This window comes from Ursus arctos, unplaced genomic scaffold (assembly GCF_023065955.2).
Source record: "Ursus arctos isolate Adak ecotype North America unplaced genomic scaffold, UrsArc2.0 scaffold_26, whole genome shotgun sequence".
NCBI lineage: Eukaryota > Metazoa > Chordata > Mammalia > Carnivora > Ursidae > Ursus > Ursus arctos.
In genome coordinates this window covers 24,165,122-24,187,184 of record NW_026622941.1, presented here as the reverse complement: position 1 = coordinate 24,187,184, position 22,063 = coordinate 24,165,122, and the positions used below count along the sequence as shown (strand labels likewise).

Genomic DNA, 22,063 nt, shown 5'->3' with positions numbered 1-22,063 from the left:
CAGAGATTCATAGAAAATAAGATGGAAGAGAAGACCTTACCCAATGGGTTTCTGTCATTCTGCTTAGAAGGCTCTTGAGGTTCAGGGCAGTGATCACCGTTCTTGGCATTGTGGACTCTTAACAGGAGCTTCGAAATAAATCCCCGCCCCAGGAGAGAAGAGAAACTGATTTCCCTGCCTGGGTATCTCTCCTCTGATGACCAGACACCTTCCATTTTCATCAGCTGTTTATCAAAATCAGATTAGCAAAAGAATCATCCGATCAGCATTGTGTAAGCCTGTCTCGATCTTGAATTACAAATGACTCTCACGGGCTGCTAGAGCAGAGTACCGTGACCTATAGATAAACTAGGCTTTGTATTTCCTGCACCTTGTCCTGAACTTATGATTCCCCCAAAGACAACAGTCATTAAGTCTCCTTGTTGATTATTGACCTGAGTAAGATAGGTGAGGCCTGCTCCATGGGGGCTGTGGCTGTGTGGGTGAGATTCTATCTTTGTGATAAGTCATAAGTCACTAATGGGTTATTTTGAGCTGTCCCAAGTGGAAGACAATGGAGCATTTACTAGGTTGTGCAGTTACGTAAGACATCTCTTTCCAAACAAAGAGGAGGCAGGATACCCAGCCAAAGGCCTGAGCACAGGAGGCTGTGTGGTCTGGTGGTTCCAGGGAGAGATGTGGGGCCAGGCCTTCCTGGGTTCAGCTACCAGCCGAGACTCTGACTCAGGGGGAGCGGAGCCAAGTCTCTTGGCTTGAGGCAGATAGACTATAAAACCCAGGAGAGAGAAAACCGCAGGTCTGTGCTCAAGGACTCTGGGGGAAAAGCACATTTTGGAAAAAAAAAAAAAAAGATCACCCTGTTAAGTTACAATTTGGGACTTTTTCAACAAGAAATGAGCATTTTTCTTACTTATTCCCTGACACGTCCTCTTCTGGGCAGCAGTGTGAAGCCAAGCCAGTCTCTGAGGGTGTTCTGTGTGGGATGAATAGAGAAGCCCGGGGGTCTGAGCAAAGTTAGTCAACCTTGGTGAGTTGTCACAAGTCATGCTCAGGGAGCCAGGCACTAGGGGCAGGGAGGTGCTGCATGAATTCTTCCCACCAACCCCCCACTTGTCTTTTTTTGTTGTTGGGTTTTTTTTTTTTACTCATTCTGCCTTCCACAGTAAAATGCCCTCTGAAATGGTGGGGGGAAAAACCCCTTCCCTTAGACTTCTGGATGCTTCCCTTCAACCAGTTTGAGCCGAGATTTGCTCAGCTGGAACCAGCAGGCCGTTCAGCTGCAGACCCACACAGGTTCCCAAGCCACAGCCAGAGCTGGGGCTACTGGGAAATGTTCTCCAAGTCTCACCAGCTCTGTGACGATGACTCTTCTGGTCAGACAGAGTAGGTGGCTACTTACATGACTGGGTTTGAAGGACTACTGGGCAGGTTCCCCTCCCCCCATCATGCCTCATTTTTCTGGACCTGAAAAGCTTTCTGATCTTTAGGAAAATCCTGTTAAAATGAAAAGAATATTTATAGGGATCTCCCACTTAAGGTTTTCTCCCCCAGCATTTGAGTTAACAATACCTGAGTTGACTGTCATAGAAATGGGACAAGGGATCAGAGAGGGGCAGATTTTGCTGTGGGAGGAGGTGGGGAAGGGGCGGCAGTCTCTTCTATGGAAGGGTAGAAAGAGCCCAGAAAAAGACATATAAATCGCAGAAGTGGAGGTGGCCTTCTTGGTCACTTTATCCAGAACTGTCCAAAGCAATTTTAAAATCTGGCGGTGGGTGGGTGTGAGGGTCACACCAGGGTGGTTGCTCTTACTCTAACCCAAGCTAGGCCAAACGGAATCCAGGTTTTTCACTTGTGATTACCTCATCCGGACCCCAAATATGTTGATGATGTCGTTCCTCCCCGTATTAGCCTGAGTGCATGTTCCCAGTCATTAGTTAAATAGACATGTTTAGTGCCCTGGTCCTAAGTTTCTGTATATTAAAATAAAGTAAGCTCTCTCTCTCTCTTTTCAATTGTAATCTAGAAAAAAAATTAATAAAACCTAAAAATTGACTCTTGCCCAAAAAGGTACCTGAGGGGTCATTGTTTATTTTGTAAGAGTACATGAATTCTATCCTGAGTGAAAGAGTAATTGAAAACAATTCATTGAGGGGCGCCTGTGGCTCCTGACTTGATTTTGGCTCAGGTCATGATCTCAGGGTCATGGGATTAAGCTTGTGTCACGCTCCATGCTCAGCAGGGAGTCTGCTTGAGATTCTCTCCCTCGCCTTTGCCCCTCCCCCCTCAAATAAATAAATAAATCTTTAAAAAAAAATCCATTGAGTCTAGTGACAACTTTCATCACATAATTTTCAGATTCTATTTCTTCTATCTCTGATCATTCACTGTGGCCAGCATACCACTTTCAGGCCTTCCCTGAGTCCCCAAATGGTCCACAAAACACATGCCTAGGAAGATGTAGGGAGACCCATTGGGAGTGGATTGCATGAGATGACAGGCATCTTCTCTGCTCCGAAGTGCCACGGCCCCGTGTGGTCCTTGAGAGGCATCCCCTTGCTCCCCATAGTCATACCTGGTCAGGCAAAGACACCGCAGTACGGGCTGCTGAGAAAAGGGGGGGCTGGGCAGAAAGTCAGAGTAAGCAGAGCACCCCACCAAGAGAGAGGCGCAGTCCTAAATCTCCAGGTGCAGAGACCCTGGAACTGCCCACGGACATCTCACTGTTCAGCTCCCTCGTCGGCCATTAATCAAGCTGCCCCCACAATTCCTGGCAGCAGCAGGTAGGGCCAGGCCACCCCCCAGAAGCTTCTGCCTCCTTCTCCAGCCAGCTTCTGTGTGGAAGGGGCAGGGCCAGCACAGGTGCCACCAATGAATCTGCAGGCCTCCGTATCCCCCCTGCGCCAGAGAACCTTGCTAAACACTAAGACTTCAGATCTCAGCTGAAATCTGTGTATTTGGATTACAGCCCTAGTATCTGCTTTTTCCCAAGAATAACAGATGAGTATATGTCCCACATCCCTTTGATGACAGGATCTTTCTGATGACCTTCCCAAACAAACAACAACAAAAAAAGACGTTCTCTAAGAACCTATGCTTTGGAAGGGATCAATAAACATATATAAATATTTGTTGGAAAGAAATCGAAGAATGAGCTGTTGTCTTCAAGCTGGCATTCCCGTACGCTAGTTTCATTTTTATTTGCCTACAATCTGAATTTTAGAAGTAAAATAGCCAATATTAGTCCTGTACTTCCTAAAGACAAACTAATAAAAGATAAATCTGTCAAATGAAAAAAATAATTTATAACAATTTATTATGAATTACAAAGAGAGATAGACTCTATCAAGGGAGAAAGTAGATTTCTGACTGTATATATATTCAATAACTCCAAATCAATAAATTCAAGAATTTAGATTCATATGAGTGTTCTCATATCCAACCTGGAGAATGAAGCTCCAGATGATATCTGCTGACTATGCTCAAAAAGAGACCTTTTTTACGATTCTCGAGTGATAATCAGTGACCCACAGAGTCAGGCATACCAAAGGTGGTTGATAGTTGGTTTTTAAATAAATGAGGGATTGTACATCACAACCTAAAATATAGGGGACTGATAATGTACGAAAGCTCAATAAAGTTTCATTTTTAAATGTTGGGGTTAAACACACTGCTATCAAACTAAATTTGAAGTGACATGAAAATCAGGAGAAATGCCTCAGCTTCTACTTCTTTCTGGGTGACGAGCCAAGAAAAGATGGTCACCTTTGGGAAACATCCAGCTGCTTAAACCAACAAATAGGGATCCGGCCAGCACGTAATTCTGGGCTCTATCATCAGTAAGAGTTGGTGCTACCTTATTGAAAAGCAGAATTTCCGTAGGCGGCCCCTTTGATAATGTTCTTGGTTTATAAAAAGGGAGTCACAGAAGGGGATAAGCAAAGCAGAGCCACGTTTCTAGCTGGATGTGGGGACAGGAGAAGTGACACAGGCTATGCAGAAACCAGCTAAGGGTGGAAGAAACCAAATGCTTCTTAGGCTCTCTCTGAGCAAGTCCCTTTGCGAAGTGCTATTTCATTTAACTTTCCCCAGTTATGTTTTTCTCCACTCTGCAAATGAGGAAACCCAACATGAAATGGTTTGTCTAGAGTCACGCAGCCAGAAAGCGGCCGTCAGATTTCCATCCTAGGGCTGCAGCCCTAACACTAAGGATAGGAAATGTACCTCAGACAGTGTGTCCTAAGTCATGATTCTGTTCTTTTCCCATTCTACGAGCTTTTCTAACTCAAATAAACAGAAAGAACTGCTGCATTGCACGGTACCATCAACTGTTTAAATTGCCACAGAGTTCAGAAGAAGCAGTCCTGGCATTCAGATTTGAAAAGGAATTAGGCCGTCTGTTTTCCTGTATAATTAAATGTAGGATATGATTGATCATGTGGCACTCAAACATGTATTCCATTCTCAAGGCCAAGCTTTACTTGACATTAATAGATATAAATTAAGAATCAGCATTCCGAGTACTTGCTGCAAGATTTTTTTCAGCTCTGGCTCTCTCCGGCCCGGGGAGCATTTATAACCTTGACTTCCACAGTGGGTGCCGTGTACCAAAATAGAGACAGTTACCGGAACAAAAGAGTCAAAATGAATATTAGTTCTCATCTATCCCAAAACCGGATTTTTGAAGCACTCATCTGAGAGATTTTAGGTATACAAGTTCACATGCGATGTACTGCAAAACACATCCAAACAAGGTGTTTTCAGAGATTATGAAAACTTTATTAACAAAGAAAATCTGCATATGTGCATCCCATTGAAAACCCACCACCTCAAACATCTGGAAAGCACTTTGCTTTCTATTCACTGTTTCATCAACGCCAGAAGAATGCAACCACAACATCAAAATGCAGATCAATATTTTCAAAGGGGATAATCACTCGAGATAATAAAGTACTAGAAAATCAGAAGAGAAGAATCAAGGTATCCGTTTCACAGGCTGAAACACTGAGCCTTCAGCCAAACAAATGTTTCCACTGGGAGTCAATCTATTTGGCCAGCAGCTCTTTTTAACACCGTCCTGAAGACTCAGTGTGCATCCCGAAACATGACAGAGTTCTTGGAGTGTAGCAAAAACTGACAGCCAGCGCGACTGACGGAAATTAATGGCGCTTTGGCCGTAGTTCTGAGCAGTCACTAGAAAACGGAAAGGTGGCCTTGGTTTTTCAGGGCAGCTTCGAAGTTTGTTCTGATTAAATAACTGCCCCACCGTTGTCCTCCAGAACCCTCCTTGGATACCTTCTACCCCACCCTTTACTAAAGATCTATAACCGTATTCCAGATACAACGCATGCAGGGAGGGGAAATACAAGAGCGTTTAGAGATTCGGATGTCCTGGCCGCGAATAGAAAACACCCATATAACGGGTCCTCGCTGTCCGAACACACTGCCGTTGCAGCTGGAAACCCCTCCAAAAAGAGCATGTAGACGCTGGACTCAAAGAGGGAAAAGAGTCAGGCCTGTTCCTTGACTACAGTTTCTAGGGCCTGGCGTAGCTATATTTTTAGGCTCGGCTCCAAGGAGCTGCCTCCACAAATTTGGACAGAGCGAGGGAGGCACAGATGGCGGTCACGTGAAGGCACAGACCGATCGAGTGGGCTCCGTTACAAAGTCTGTACATTTAGGCTGCTGTATTCCTCCTATTTCAAGTACTGCCAAGTCCCGGCAGTTCCCCCTCTTTCCAAAGTCTTGATTCATTTAATCCTCCTGAAGGAGGTGGAAGAGGAGGAAGATTGCGCAAATCTTACTGTTTTATGGTTTAGAAGAGACAGTCACCATCTTGGCTCCTTGTCAGATTTTAAATGTAACATTTTGCTAAGTGTAAAGCTGTGTATCTGTTCCTTTTCTGTTGCCGTTATTGTAACTTCAATATTTGCAAAACACAACCTTAAAATACTTTAAATCCAGCGCAAAGCAGTTTGCTATTCATGCAACACATTTCTTACACGTATCAATACTCGGGGAGTTCACAGCACAGGACTCTTGCCTTGGTTTCTTTCCTGTCTTATTTATTTGTTCCTTCTTTCACTTATTCTTATTTTTTTCTTTCGGGGATTTAAGAATGATTTAGTTACACAATAGCAAAATCCCCAGTTTACGTGTGTGTGTGTGTGTGTGTGTGTGTATAGTGTATATATTTCCTGATTATTATCAAACTTACGTAAGTCCTGCCTGGTGGCATCATTTGGAAAAAGAAAACACATAAGCTAAAGTTATTCTACCATTTGAAATACCCTGTGAATCATTTGTAAAGCATTGAGCACCTTGGTGATGTGTAGAATTTTAATTTTTCTAATATAAAACCAGTAGTGTTCGCTATAAAAAGTCATTGAAGGAAGTCAGGGTGTGCTTCCAGTGGTGCCTGATTCACAGCAATTAGCATTAAATCATGAGTTTCTCACTCTTTACAGAACAGCTACAATATTTCAGATTCGTGGCCATTTTCTTCTTTGTGTAGGAAACTGTCCAAATCAGAATGGACTCAGTTATCGGTATTATTTTTTTTAACAGCGCACAGAGTATTCTTCAGGTCATCATCAGGATGCTTGGTGTTCTCTCGCTGTAGTTTCTGTGTGTGATCAAACCTCTGCCCCAGAGTCTTTTCCACTAATCCCTCCAATGTGAATTCTTGGCCTGAGCTCGTGTGTAGGAAGGCCATTTTTAAAGCAAGTCAATACATAAAAAAGGTTTTCACATCTGTTAATCAGGTGTTTTATCTGGAGGACATAAAAGCTATTTACAATCCTCCAACTAACCGACTTAATGTTTTTCTTTTTACTTGGATATTTATATTGTGTAGAAATTGACACTACTGTCGCAATCAATGGGATTTTTGGACTATCTTCTAAGGCAAACAAGAAAACGCTTTTCTTTTAGGCTTGAATTTCATGACTAGCGGAGTCTATCAATAGGCAATGTGGAGAGGCAAATTCATCTCCATTATTATCTTGAATCTCTGATTTCAATAGAGCATGCTAGTAGAGAAAGATCTAGATAACATTTATGCTGCATGCATTTGCATTCTGAGCTCCGTCCTTAAAACATGGATATTGTGCAGAACTTGATAAGAAAGAAAAGATTCCCACCATAGGGTACTTGTGCTTTTTTTTTTTTTAAGTTGTGGTAACTTAAAATAAAAACTACCTTCCAAGTCAACGGGCAGATGCTCAAATCAGGACTTCAGAACAGGAGTTGAAGTCTCTAGGTGGACTGTGGACACAAGTCAACAACAGGATTACCTATCAGATACACTTTTATGAATGGAACGCATCGGCATTCCCAATCTTCCTCCAAAGGACTTAGCTGCCAAGAGAGATACTTCACAACATATCACAAATGTGCTATCTGTACAAACATTGCCCATTACAAATGCTCTTGTTTTTGTTTAAATGAGTATTTTTAACCTGAGCTATTAATAAAAAAAAAAAAATTCTCTTCTCCGTTGTAAAGCTTGGCTTTCAGAAGAAAGAATCTTTAAGCCTCCTCTCTTGTGAGAGTAATTTCTCTGATGGTGCTACGTAAGTACAGCCAGGGCTCATTAAGTAGGCTTCAGAGCATAATTATAATTAACAATTAGGTAGAAATTAGTTTTAATGATTTGTTTTAGATGATAGAATAGAAGCATAATGTAATTATTTTTGAGCCTTCTACATCATTAAGAATACAACTACCACCAACTTTCAATTATTGAGAAGCAGACAATCATCCAAAGCGTTTAGTAAGGGATCCACTTGCAGAGCCGAACTAAGGGAGCTGCGGAGAAAAAGGCCTCGGCCCCAGCCCAGGTGTTTATAATTATTTAGCCTGTGCAAAGTCTTCCTTTTCTACTCTGCTCCTTCAAGCTGTTTCATGCCTTGGAGACATCTCTACCAGGGAAAATAGAGAAACTCAACCTGGCTGTTCAGCTTTCCCCCCACCCCCTGCCTTTCTCCAAGACTTAGTGGAGATAATGGGGGGAGGTGGGAAGTTCTGGAAAAGACGGCAAAATTTAGCAAGTGGGCCTAAAATGCCAGTCCACACTATAAACTGAACTCCCAGGAAAGAAGATTATACAAATGATGAATAGAATGAGGACAGGTTTCCCCACTCTCGGAAAATAGCTACATGAGCACGAGTTTTCGCTAACCGAAAGAGAGCTGAAGATTTCTGCTTCTAGGAAGTAGCTTCTTCACTTTACACCATTTCGGTTTACGAAAGTTTTCATGGGAATGCTCCACTTTCAGAAAGCGGGGGAAATCTATATGAGGAATAAACACCAGACGGCAAGGAGAGATGTGTGCCGTTCTTTCCCTGTTCCGAGTTCTTTGTCCCAAAGTCAGTTTGGATCTTATTTTCTCTATAAGAGTTTTTAAAAATACTATAGAAACCTGAAAAGATGTTTTTATTTCATGAAAAATACAAAAATATTCATTTAGAATAGTGACTATTAGTTACTGTCAAATGTTGGTTTTTGGTTTTGGGTTTTTTTTTTTCTCTCTCTCTCTTTCTCTCTTTCTTCCTCCTCTTTCTCTTTTTTGACCTCAGCTAGTCAGTGGGCTGTTTCCTCTCGCACCTGTGAGCAAGAACGTTAGGCCTTTTGCTGCTGACCTTCGGAAGCCGTGAGGGAGCACATTCTTACACCCACATAAAAAACCTGGTACCTGTGTTTCCACATCACAAAGCAGGCCAGCAAGCACACGAGGCCGCAGACCAAGTTAAGAATCATCTGGATGAGTAAGAACAGTTTGAAAGTGCCCGTGATGCTGGTACAATCCGTCACATCCCTGTACACGAAGGTCCTGCTGAGGGGCTCCACGGAGGGCAGCTTGCAGTGGCAGGCGTCCAGAGCCGTTCCGCAGGAAAACTGGGTGAGCTGCGAGTAGTGGTGCGCAGCAAAGGCCACGGCCAGCACGCAGACCGTCAAGCCCACGGCGCTCAGCAGAAAGTACAACAGCTGCGAGAAAGCAGAAGAGAACCTTTCCAGTTACAAAGAGCGTTGGATGACGCATGACAAAGCTAATTCATCAAAGCTGTGCTTTCTCTCCTCTCATCAGAGGGGTCCTGATGGAGGGGCTGTTCTTGCCTCAGAAACGGAGTCCCCAAGACAGAGGAATGGTTCCAAGTTGATTTCTTAGTGAGCAGTCCTTACGCCCTGATCCTAGCTTTATTTGCCATACAGATGTTGGGTGCTTTTCATACATTGAGCCAACAACATTAGCTTGACTGTGGGATGTTCATGGATGCAGCAAACAGTTTAGGTGAATCCCAAACACGAGAGCCATCCCTGAAAGGCATGCCGCGACTGTCTCTGACCTCAAAAACTGCTCATCTGTTGACTGCAAAAAGACTGGGAAGTAAAGAACACGTTTCTGCAATGTAAACACTGTGTTGGCCAGAATTGGCAGTGATTGGTCAACTGGCGATACGGGTTAATAAAAACAATGGTGTTCAATATAGTGATTGCTAACCTGTGTCCAGAATGCCAGGATCCCCAGTAAGAGGTTGCTGGGCGGGGGGGGGGGGGGGGGGGGGGGGCGGATTATGGTTCCAGAAGGTAGACGACTGGATGTCAGCTTCATCACCTACACGTCTCAACCCAAGTCCACCTGTAAGCATGTGGTTCCTGAGCATAAAAATAAACCCTAAACGGCCCTTCAGCTGCCAAGAGGTTCTGAACACTGTTGGCCTGTGTGATAGCCTTGTGATGGAAAGGTCTGGTTCAAGATCTAAACTCTGCTGCTGAAGAACCATGGACTCCCTGAAGAGGACATTTAGCTTACACGTGAAATGTGTTGATCAAAAATTGTGAGTGCTTGTTGACATGGTCACAATATAAAGCATTTTATAGAACAAGAAATGTTCCTGGGATTGCACTGACCTAGTGGAGATGCTTTTCTTCATGGTCCCACCTGCTGGGGGTCTAGATAAGGAACAGAGGCCCCAGCTGTTGGGACTAGTGTACTGAACCCAGTTCTTTGTGTGAGATTTGCATACCACAGTCAAAAGTTGCTTGTAGAGCGTTTCTGGTGAATGTGAACTCCCCAAAGTAAGATCAGTTCTCCTCATGTCCAGGTTCAGATTAAAGTAGCTGTGAAAAGATTATGCACTCCCTCCACTTCCAATAATTTAAAATAAAAACACATATCTAAGATTATAAAACATGGGTACAAAAGTCCTCCAAATGAGTGATTCTCCACATGGCGACAATTTCAAGTGCTTTCGAGTCTTAAATATAGAACACTTAAAAATGTATTTGTTTTCTTTCTGGTGTGTGTGTCTGTGTTCTGGTGCCCTCATCATGTGTCCAGTTTGCCTGAAAGCTCGACTGAGGGCAGGAGGAGGGTGGAACTCACTGGCTAAACCATCCTGTCGTAGCACGGCTCCCAACCAAGCAGGGCCTGGCTTCTCTGAACCTTCTCACCAAAGACATCCTCAACACACACACCAAATCATTTGAAGACTTGTCGGTTGGAACCCACGTGTTTCATCTGTGAAACAGTTTATTGCAACGTCTTCTATCTCAGGGACATAACAAGGAGAATTTCTACTCAACACATTTGGTCTCCCCTGGAGGAAGGGAAGCAGATAAATCCAAATGGGCACCACTAAAAATTTTTAAAGGAAATATTCAATGTGTGATATTGAACACATCTCCTCCCTGAACTGTCAGTGGCCATATTCTCTGCAAACACTATAGTGCTCAGGCTAAAGACTATGAGGTTATTTTTGTGGGACCATCGGGGAAGAATATTTGAAATATTCTGGGTGGTTCCGAAATCTTTGGGCCTGACAACCGACTTCAAACTCCTGATACCAAGAGCCAGATTAAATTGTGCCGACGGTGTTGTTGTACGCGTGTGCCCACCGGAGCCGTGTTTCCAGGACAGGCAGCATGCAACTGGGAACTATTTGCTTTGGGAACATGGGTACATCGGTGCCTTTACCAGCAGGGAGGCCCAAATTAAAGGGATAATTTCCCACCTGAGAGTCATCTGCTTAGTAGAATGGCCCCAATTGGAGTTTTGTCGGCACATTTTATTGCCATCAATGGATGGAACTGAAGAGGTCTTGTAATAACCCTCCTCCCTCCAACACACACATACATCCTTAGCAGATTACTATAATGTTCATTGGGACAATATCTTGAACCAAAGATAATAATCCCTCTTTCTCAATCTGCAAGTAATTCGGATGGTTGCAAAAATATTGTTTTCTCATAATCACAGAAATCCATTTGCTGAAATGAGAATTTTGCCTATTTTTAAAAGATCACCTTTTGGCTTAGGTATGAAAAGATTAGCCCAAGACATTTAACAAGTGTACAGCAGACTGATGGTTAGGAGCATACGCTGGGGAGCCAGGCTGCCCCCATGGAATCCTGATTCCTGGGGCAAACTAATCAGTCCCACGTGTACCTACATTTCTTCACCTCTAAGCTTGGAATGATGATCATAATAGCGCCTGTGGTCATAGGATTATTATAAGTATCGAAAGAGTTGGTGTCTGTAAAGGGCTCAGAGCTGTGTCTAGTACACAGTAGCACTACTTAAGTATTTGTGAAATCAATAAGCAAATTACTAGAGATGGAAAGAGCTGCCAGTTCTCAAGACTCAGGATATCAACTCTACCGGCTTTGTCTCATTCTCCGTCACGTGGGAGTAACAACGCATAGGTGGCTCCTAGGAAGGATGTGAACATTTACACAAACACAGGGATCGCCCAATCTTCCTCGAGCATCTTAAAGATGCTAGAAGCCAGCGAGAGCACAAACAAAAGCCATGCCCCTCAGCCCCTTTGATTAGGAATACATTTTCCTCGGTGCGTATCTCCCACCGTGACTCTGCGTCTCCCACCCTGTGGACTCATCAGGCCGAGTAAACAGGCGTGAGCCACAGCATCAAATCTCTTATCCATTTTAAGACATAAATACATACTTGATCCCCCTCCCGCCCAGGCCTGTAGGCTACCTCTGCCGCGGGGTAGCATTTTTCCCTCACGGCTTTTAACTCATCTGACAGCAACAAGCTTCTGGGTTAGAATCTGTAATGTAAAATCGAGTGGCTTGTTTTACCTACACGGCAGGAATAAACTATCAATGAAAGTGTTTACGATGACCTTGGGAATGCGAGCAAACACATCTTGATGAAAGCGGGCCGGGACGCATCTGTCTTGCCCCTGTCGGCCCGCGCGTCTGGCGCCCGGCCGCGGGCAGGGGGCGGGGGCGCCGCGGCCCCGGCGCTTATGTAACGGCGGCGCCCGGCACGGCTCCGCTCGCTCGCGGCCGCTAATTGGTACCCGGCTGCAGCCTCCACGCTCGGTGACTTGGGGAGGAGGGCGGTTCGGCTTCGATTTAATTACCTTCCCGGTGGCAGGAGCCGGGAGGCCGCTGCCGCAGCAGCAGCAGCCCGGGGGCCTCCTGCCTGTGGGCACGAGGCGACTGCGCCTTAAATGCCCTCGCGGGGAATGTTCCCCGGGAGTGTTGCCAAGCACATGAACCGGACACGTTTCTGAAAATCAGCCAGGTGAGCCCCGAGAAGACAGGGCCACGAGGCGAGGCAGGAGGCCCAGTCCCAGGCCCAGGGGTCCGCCAAGGCCGCGGGCAGCGCCGCGGGGAGACAGAAGGACCTCGCCGGCGTAGTCGCAGAGCCCGCCGCGAGCGGCCAGGGCGGACTGTAGCGGCGTGAGATGAAAGACCAGGCCCGTGGCTATTGTCTCGAAGAAGAAGGAGCGGTGTGTGCGCGCGCGTGCTCAGGCTACAGAGAGCCGCGGTGATCCCCCGGGGGGCTGCCCGGGCCATGGGGGTCTCCAAAAATCTTCAACAAATCTTAGGCCAGGGTATCAACACGCAGGCACTAAAACGCCGTTATGCTAGTGAGAAGCACCGTATGAAGATGCATTTCGTGCCTCCCCAATGCCCCCCCCCAAAACAAAAACGGTGTGGGGGCACAAGGCAAGTCGGCTGTAACTTGTTGTGCCTTGGGAAACCCCGGAGATTGACTGAAGCTCATTTTAGACCTGAAGATAATAGAGCGGGGACCTTAGAGAGCTGGCAGCAAGCATCACTAAAGGTCACATTCAGGAGAAGAGAAAAGTGCCTCCGTATTTGTCAATGTCTGTCACAGGTGAAAAAAAAAGGTAGCTAATGAGATCTTCCTAGTGGGGAATTCTCAACCTGCCTGACATTGGCACTGACTTGTTTTATTTTATTTTTGTCCTTGCTCCTTATTTTAAGTGCAGGTGTTGAGATGGCTTCGGGGTCTCCGTGAAGCTGATGCTGGTGTCTCTGCTGGGTCATCTGGAGGGGAAATGGAGCATTTCACATAAGCTGAGGAACCTAGCAGAGATCACTTTATACCCTAGTGAAAGAGGTTCCTGTAATTTAACAGGGCATTTCTTACTAGGCTTTCTGACTTTTTTTTTTTCTTTTTTCCTTTTTCTTTTTTTTTAAATCATCACTAAGCCTTGCTGTGTTTAATCAGACCTCTACAAAAAAAGTAAACATGGACTGGTGTCTGCTCTATCTGGCCTTCTTTTAAGGAACACCCTCAGAAAAAGTAAAATGTCCAAATGTAGACATATCCATGAAATTCTATAAATTTTTAAAAATAGAATCCCTTATGTTTTAACTAGGAAAGTTATATCTATTGGAGAACATTTCAAAATTAGAGAAAAAGACTACAAAATGCAGTTGTCTTCCCACCACTCACAGATAACTATTTTTTTCTATGCACTGAGAGGTGTTTTTTTTTTTTTAATTTCTGTGTTATCACATTGTACATTTTATGTAGCCAGCTTTTTTTGGCTAGTTAATATAAGGTGAACATTTTTATTCCATTAATTACTCTTTTACAACATGATTTAAATATACACACATATAAGCATTTTTTATGTCAACTGCTTCAATTATACTAGATTACAAAATATCTTTTCTGCATCTTCGTTTCTAAATAATAGAGTGAACTTACCCTTATGAGCTATGCTCTCTTTTTGAACAAAGACGTGTCCAGTTGTTATGTGTTTTGTTACAAAAGAAAAGTAAACAGTTTGAATGGACCAAAAAAAAAAAAAAACCCCAACAAACTAACATTACAGAAACCGTTCTGCTCTCTGCTACAAGTAGTTGAAAGAAAATGTAGGAATTTGATTTCTACTGGCTCTGATTGCTGAGTTGGGTGTTTATCTCCCTAAACTCTAAAAGGGTGTGTCTATGTTTCCCTCTGGAGTAGATTCTACTGTGCAGTGAAAATGCTGTGTATGTGAATTGGTTCCAACCAAATGCACCATCTTTAACGGAGGAAAAAAAAATACAGGCATGGAAAAGGCACACACACTTGTTAAACCATGCGTGTCCCAGCCCTCCCCCTTATCCTCAGACTCTTTGCACAGAACATTTGGATGCACCCAATGTACTTTTTCTGTCTCAGTGATCCCACCTACAAAAGGAAATAGACTGCTTGCCTATTAAAATATTCTAAAAACCCCCAAGATATGGAAGTGGGCACTAATAGAGACACCTTTTCCCTGGCTAAGTGTTTTGCTGAACTGATGAATTTTCAATATTCCTTGTAAGGGCACTGAAGGACAGATTTCATATGCTCTGTGCCAACCTAGTGCCTGGAAATTAGGACTTTAAAAAAATCAGCATTACCTTTGGGGTCTGGATGAATGCCCTCCTAAAACATTTTTGTGGCCTGCCTAAAAATGCAATTTCTAGAATTATCTGATATGCAACCCCTTAAAAAGCATTCTTTTATTTTGTACTCGTGGGTTTTTTTTCTATGTGATGATAAAAGAGAAAGAAAAATGACAACTTACTTTCATAGCAAACTGGATACATGTCCGTTCGTCAACTTGATATGAGACACAAAGCATAAACAAACCAAGATAGGCCACTAAGCAGACCTGCAACGGAGGACATGGACGAAAGGGTGTTATCAGGGCCAGTCGTGCATTCTAATGACATCAATCTCAGCGTCTTTCACCAGTAATAGCCTTGTTATCGAGGTGCTCATTTCATTTACTTATCTGTATGTGTTATTTCTTTCTCGGCTTGAGGAACAGAGTTTTTAAAATAGTAAAATCAATTTCTTTCAATGGAGCCGTATTTATTAAGTCCTTTTGATGTGCCAGGTGCTGTATGAGGTCCCTTTCGAGTACACAATGAGGGATAAAATTTCCTCCACCTCAGCAAGGTTAGAGTCCAGTCGAGGCCAAGGCAAGTGCGGGCACTATTCTAAGGCAGGGCATTATATGTCGAATGCTCTTCAGAGAAGCACAAAAAGGGGAAAAAACAACAATGAGCTGGGCACTTTATAAAGACTTCACTAAAGAGGTAGATTTGAAATGGTCCTTGAAAGGGATGATGATAATGATAGTGATCTCGAACGTTTACTGACTACTGAGTTTGTGCGGCGGTCTTCTAAGGGCTTTGTATGGATTTCCTCAGGCAATCAACACAAAACCCTGGGAAGTAGGCGCTATTATGATCCTCATATTAGAAATGAGGAAACAGAAGCACAAAGCTAGTAAAGAATGAAATCGGCACTCACATGAGGGAGTTGGGTGCTACAGCACAAGCAATCGCAGAGAGGGAGGCTGGTGCAAATGGTGGGGGGAGAGTAGCAAATATATACCTGTAGTTGAAATAACAACATAGACAGCAGAACCGTAAGGTAACAACCTAGGGATATAGGATTGATTTAGGAAGTAATGGGACTCCCTTGAAATTTTTTGACCAGACAAATGACATGATGCAAGACCTGTTTCAGGAAGATGAGCAGTGGTGTCGGACAGACTGGCGGTGAGAACGCTGGGGTAGTATTTTACTCATCTAGGCAAAATGAACGTATCAGGTGGGCCAGAGCTGAGATGATGCAGGCAAAGTCAGAGGAAGAGGCGGAGAGGAAAGGTGTAGCCCAGCAAAATCTGCACTTCGTGGCTACTGCATGCCTGACGGGAGGACACTGGCCAGGGAAGACAGGAAGTGATCCCCCCATGTTTGAGTGTCCCCAAAGGGAAGAAGGAGGCTGGGAGGGGGAATGACCACTTTGAGAGAAAAGATACTCAACTGCTTTGTCAAAACAGATTTTTTTAGTGCACAGGAGTTTTGTAAATGTGATTTAGAATTTCTAATCAAAATATATCTATCCACACTTAGTTTTGGAACGGTTCAAATGTTGCTAAGTTCTACTTTAGGACAGAAACCAAAAGCAACAGAATTGCATTTTCTGATAAGCACAAGTTTCCTAGAGAGGATGTCGGAAGTGTAGCTGAGTGCATTAAAAGACTGCTTTGGTGATAATTTCTACCCCTAGGGCTAGCTTTACACCACAGGGTAGGAGAGCTGTTTACTTACAATGCCAACAGAGCATTTTAAGGTAATGCTTCTATCCTTTTCTCCCCTGGACATAATCAATAAGTTGCTTGTGCCCTCCTGGGTTCCCAAGTTGAGAGTTGTTCAGGTTTCTACTGGGCCGTGAAGCCAAAAGCCAAGCCTGCTTTTAGTATAGGCTTTTCCATCATTAGGACTGGCTGATAACTTAATAGTAACATTCCCAGGGGAGAGATACAGGATTAAAATACATGAGCATGGCAGGGATTGGAGAGAGCTGGGTGGAAACAAAGCAGGTAGGACCCCCGGCAAAGCACTGGCGGATGCAGAAGTCAAGATCCTGAAGTTCCGTGTGGAGCCCACAACCTGGCTGACGTTCCCAAGTCAGGGATGGATTTCTTTCTCAAAATACATTTCTAAAAATTACCTAATTGAGGTATAAGTTTGAGCAGGTCTGTGGGGGCTGACTATGTATTTTCACATTAAGAATTTAGAGAACTGAAACAAGGGAAGAAAGACCTCCTTTTTTGTTGTTGTTTATTGGCAACAAACCAGATGGAGGGTTCTCACCTTGCTTTTGTGCAGAGTGTTAAATCCCTAACCATGTGCCTTGCGCCCGTGTTCGTGTCTGTCTGCAGGTGCCCAGGGTCCAGCTCTCTCCCGTGTAACTGTCTTTGTCCCTAGAGGCTGTGGTGAAGTTGGCACTTGCCCAGCCTCTCCTCTTGGTCTTCATGAGAGACACATTCCAGTAATCAGGCCTAATGGACCCACATCTTAAAATCTGATTCTGTGCCTTCCTTGAACAATGTTCCCACTTTGGTAGTAAAGTTCTACTTCTTTATAGCCTTAATTTAGGCCAGTTTCCAGCAAGAAGGTGCACAGGAACCCATGACTTCATTCTAGGGCATTTCTCTTAGTCAAATGACAGAACTGTTTTGAGGACATACACTAGCCAGACCCTGTGCATGGCTCTGGGAATTGAGAGGTGAAAAGACAGAGCCTCGGCCTTCAAGGAGCTCTCTCTTGGTGTAGTGGGGGGAAAGAGGACAATGAAGTTAGAATACCATGTGAGTACCAGGACCTCGCTGCCATAATACACAGGAGGGCTGACCAACCCAAAGGCAACTTGGGGACACTTCCTGAAGGGAGATGGATTTTGAAGGATAAGCAGAACTTAGTTAGGAGAGGGATGTGAGGAAGACTAGAGGACGTATTAGTAGGTACAAAAGCATAGAGAAATGTAGAGTAAACATTCGCGGACTCCCATAGCCCCAGTGCAGAGGATGAGAGAAGAAACGGTGAAAGATGGGTTTACTGAGATGGACGGGAGGTAAGTCACAAATGGCTTTTGTGTCCATCTAGGGCGTCTGATGCAGCGGAATGGTACGCTCTACACTGCCTTTCAGAACGGTCCTTCTGGCTGTGAAGAATGGATTGGGAAGGGAAGACCAGCTGAGAGGCCCAGGCCCGGGTGCATCTGTGGAGAAATGGTGAGTGCCTGAGCTCAGCTCACAGTGGGGAGAAACAGTGGGTGTGTTGATGCGACGTGAGGGAAACAGAATCCTTAGGCTCTGAAACCGATCAACTGACCGGAGGTGAAGGCTGCAGGGGCTGGAGGGGGCGGGAGGGGTCAGCAAGGTGCTCAGTGGCCTGACTTGAGCTGCCAGGTGGATGGTGCTGGCATTTAGGGAGACACACGAGGAAGAGCAGAGTGGGAGTAGAAAATGATGCTGCCACGGGGATTCGAAGCTCAGCCGCATGGGCCTGGGGCTCAGGAAGGAGGCCTGAGCTGGAGATAAGCACTGGTTAGTCACCAGCATACGCGAAGTCCTTGAAACCATCCGAAATGCTAGACTATCCAGAGAGAGTCTAGTGAAAACAGGAAAGAGCCAAGGAGGTTGCCCAGTTATGAAAAACTTTTGGCTCTTTTGAACAGAAAGCATCTCAGACATACTTATAATTTTGGTGGTACATCATGTCTAAATACTATGAAACTGATTATCCTTTTGGATTTGGGGATTCTCCTTTTAGGTTCTTGTACAGGGTCTTTACTATAAAGCCTGAATACATTCAACACTTTCATTTCTTAGCATTTTGCTAGGGCTCGGGAGCCTCCAGGAGGGGGGATTTCTTTTTCTCCCCTACAGATTTACATGTTAAAATAATACTTCTTTATCAGACAGTTTATTGGTGTTTAGCACCTTTCAGAAGAGTAGTATTTATTGAAACTTAAAACTGAAGGCCTTATGGCCATGGGGAGGAAACCAGGTTTCTCAGGCCAGATGAAGGGTCCTGTTTCCTGAGCTGGCAGGCCACGGACACTCCAGGAAGACAGGGTGTTCTGACTTCCCAGGCAGGGAGGTGGAGCTCATGTTAATGAGCAGTGAGACCCGCCAGGTCTATCTGGAACAACATTCCTGGATTCTGGGCCAGAGCCTCCATTAGATTTGGTGTGGTGAGGTGAGGCCCATGGAACAGGGGAAAAAAAAAAAAACAGTTATGTAAGGTTTTCAAGAAGGCCCTCATTGGACCAGACACCCAGACCTGGGGCGGACAGGTGGTGTCACTGAGCACAAAGCCAGACAAGAACAAGGTGGCGCTGGGGAAAGCACAGGTGGGCTTTAAGAGCTTGGGAAGATTTAGTTCATGTACAGACGGATAACACAAGCTTGGAATGATTTTTTTTAAATGGGAAAAAAGACGACTACTATCATCTTCAATCAATTTTTAGATGCATGTTTCTACAGTTTGTTTAGCATCAAAAGAAAACCTAAGTCCTACATCCCACCTTCTGTCTAAAGACAGTCTTTGCTCAGAGTGAACGCTGCATTCTCTCTTGTGAGTTAGAAAGTTAGACAGGGATGAAATGTTCTCTGAGTGTTAGATCCATTTCCAGACGTAGGAGTCTTGAGTCTTGTCACACATTGTCTTCCTATTGTGCCTGCGGTGGTGCTTTTTAAGGGTTGGCATTATGAATAAAAGGTGAATGCCGGACCAGTGTCTGGGAGAGTGACCTATGTATTATTTTGTTTTCCTTTTCATTCTGGCATAGCTAGAAGATACCAGCCTAAAACATTTTGTGAGGATGCGAATTACTGATATTTACTTCTCTCCATGTCATACGGATTTATATTCTGGTCTTGCGACATTCACACAACCTCCAATTTATTTGTTTTCTTCTTTTTGTTGTCGACAGAGCTGCTTGACAGGACTACCTGGGGAATACAACCTTCCCCTGTCAAATGCCTTTCAAAGACTCTCTCCTCCTTCCACCCCAACCCTTTCATTTGTGTACCTGAAACGTGACTCTATTTCTGTAAGTTAATCAACTTTCACCTTTATAGTCAGTCAATACAATAACAAGATGAACTCTCTTCTCATGTTTGCACAGACAATTGATCAATGAGAGATGTAGCAGAACTGTAAGTATTTGGAAGTTTCTTAAGAGAATTTCTGTGGATTTTCATATACTTAATAGGATTCAAGGTAGAATATTAGCGTTTTCAACAAATGATAAACATTGTGATCAGTCGACCGAATGCAGTCTCACTCCGGAGAACTGTTGATGAACACATCATGTATCAGAGATTTAAATAATATATAAATAATATATAAAATAACATTTCATGAGGATCTATTAAGGAATGTTTATGGGATCACGATTTCAGCAGGACGGGAGAGAATATTTTGGCATAACTTAAGCATTTTTACCAGATTCTCATCGCCATGGCCTTACGGTAAGACAAAGTCAAAGGCAGTGGTTCCGAATTACTTGGAGGACTTGGTTAAAACTGGCATCCCCAGAATTTCTGATCCAGTTGGTCTGGGGTGGAGACCAAAAATGTGCATTTTTAACAAATCACTGGGTAATGTTGCTAGTCCTAAAACAACACTTTGAGCACCAGGAGTCTAAGCTGAAAACATAGTCTTCTACGTGCCGACACTTGGCATGGGCCTTCAAAGAGCTCTCTCTCCTAATCTGAAAGACTAGGATCGGGAGCGATATGCTGGCGAGCAGAGTTTCCTATAAAAGATTTGTTTATTGTAAGTAATAATGAGATATAATAACAATAGTTTCCTTATAAAGAAATTTAGTCTTTCCTACTCTAGGAACCCTTAAAACTGGAGGGAGAAATCCTTCATTGCCATCAACGTGAAGTCACTGAGCATGGAGTTGGGAAGAGACGTGCACAGTCCTCTGTCACAAGCCCGGAGCACACCCCTCCCCTTCTACCCCATTCTCTGCCTCCTTTGAGTCCCTTCTCTTAAAGAAGCATCTCGTAACCAAGTGGGATTAGTTTCTAACTAAAGAGGAAAGTTTGGCACATTACTGTTTCCTAGTTGTTTGGAATCCCTGAAGCCAGCCTGCGGAATCAAATATAAAGATGCAAAGGAGAGATCCCGAGAGAAATCCTAATATTCATCTCCTAATTTGTAGAAATGGAGTAAGAACTAGTACAATGTAATCTTTCAGATCTTGTTATTAATGGTCACCCTCATCTCGGTATTACTTCCCACTGAATTTAGCTCAACAATCTTTATTGAGGTAGATACTGGCACTAGAAAGAAAAATAAGATATCCTCTTTGCCCTTTGGAAATTCACAGTTTAATCCCTACTTTGCTGAAGAACTGAGGCATAGGAAAATTAATTGCCGTGGGTCATGTCGTTTGACCAGTGTAGGCCGGGAGGGAAAATGAGCAGCCAACAGCAGCTCATACAAACCCCTCCTTGCTGTTCACTCATCAAAACCCTTCGTCCTTCCTAAATGTAAGGGACATTGAATCAATTGTGGGTTTTTTTCCCTCCTGTGTATTATTTTTTAAAGACAATAAAGTTTTTGGTGTTAAATGGACTTAAATATGGTAGAATTATGAGGTTATTCCCTCCTCACAGTTATTATTATTATTAATAGTTATTATTTTAGATATCATTTTTGGATAAGAGCAAGATAAAAGGACTCCAAAAAACTCCCAATCAGTTGAAGTAAGAAAGGTGAAAATAACTCTCGAAAGTATGAAATATTAATTAACAGTTCATTCAAAAAGTGGTAAGTGTTATTTAGTTCTGTTACAATCAAGTAGGAAACTGTAAGTAGAATGAAGTGCTGCACAGGGGAAAACCTGTGGGCTAGAGTTGGTGCTTGACTCTATTATTTTTCTAACTAAGTGATCTTGGACAAAGTTATTTAATTCTTCTTAGCCTCAGTTTCCTTATCTATAAAACAGAGACAATAGTGCCGTCTTTTGGTGGTTAATTCAAAGAATAATGATAATGTAAATAAGGAGCCTACAATAATGCCTAAGAAATAGCTGGAGAAAACTGGGAGTAATTATTATAATAATTATTACTGCAAGTCACTTACACGTTTATTAGAGTAGACCAAATTTAGAGCATATTTAAGGGCTCACAAATGTATTACCAAGTTAACCATGCTTAAAATTGGTAACACGTATACTGCCTTGATGGCCAATACCACGCAGTCTACTTTGTATTAGTGGATACCAGTGGATATTTGCCTTAATCTTTATATTTACAGAAGAAAAACTATCAAGTCTAGATGTTTAGACATTTTAAGGCCAATTTTGAGCAATTTTATGTGCCAAGCATTAAAATTGAGCACTCTAGGTAAATTATCCCATTTGGTCTTCATGAAAATCCTATGAAGTAGTCACTATTATTAGCCCCATTTCATAGATGA

The 22,063-nt window shown here is 43.6% G+C and overlaps 1 protein-coding gene across 1 annotated transcript in view; it reads right to left on the bottom strand.

Annotated features, from left to right (window-relative positions):
• Positions 1–4,754: 4,754 nt before the first annotated feature.
• The window catches only part of SSPN (sarcospan), a 36,450-nt gene continuing 19,141 nt past the window's right edge, over positions 4,755–22,063 (bottom strand). Inside the window, exons 2-3 of the mRNA XM_026502234.4 lie at positions 14,848–14,934; positions 4,755–8,986 (exon numbers count right to left, since the gene is read on the bottom strand). Of these exons, the coding sequence (XP_026358019.1) occupies positions 8,621–8,986; positions 14,848–14,934 (453 nt within the window). The 3' untranslated portion in view covers positions 4,755–8,620. The remainder of the gene's footprint in view (positions 8,987–14,847; positions 14,935–22,063) is intronic.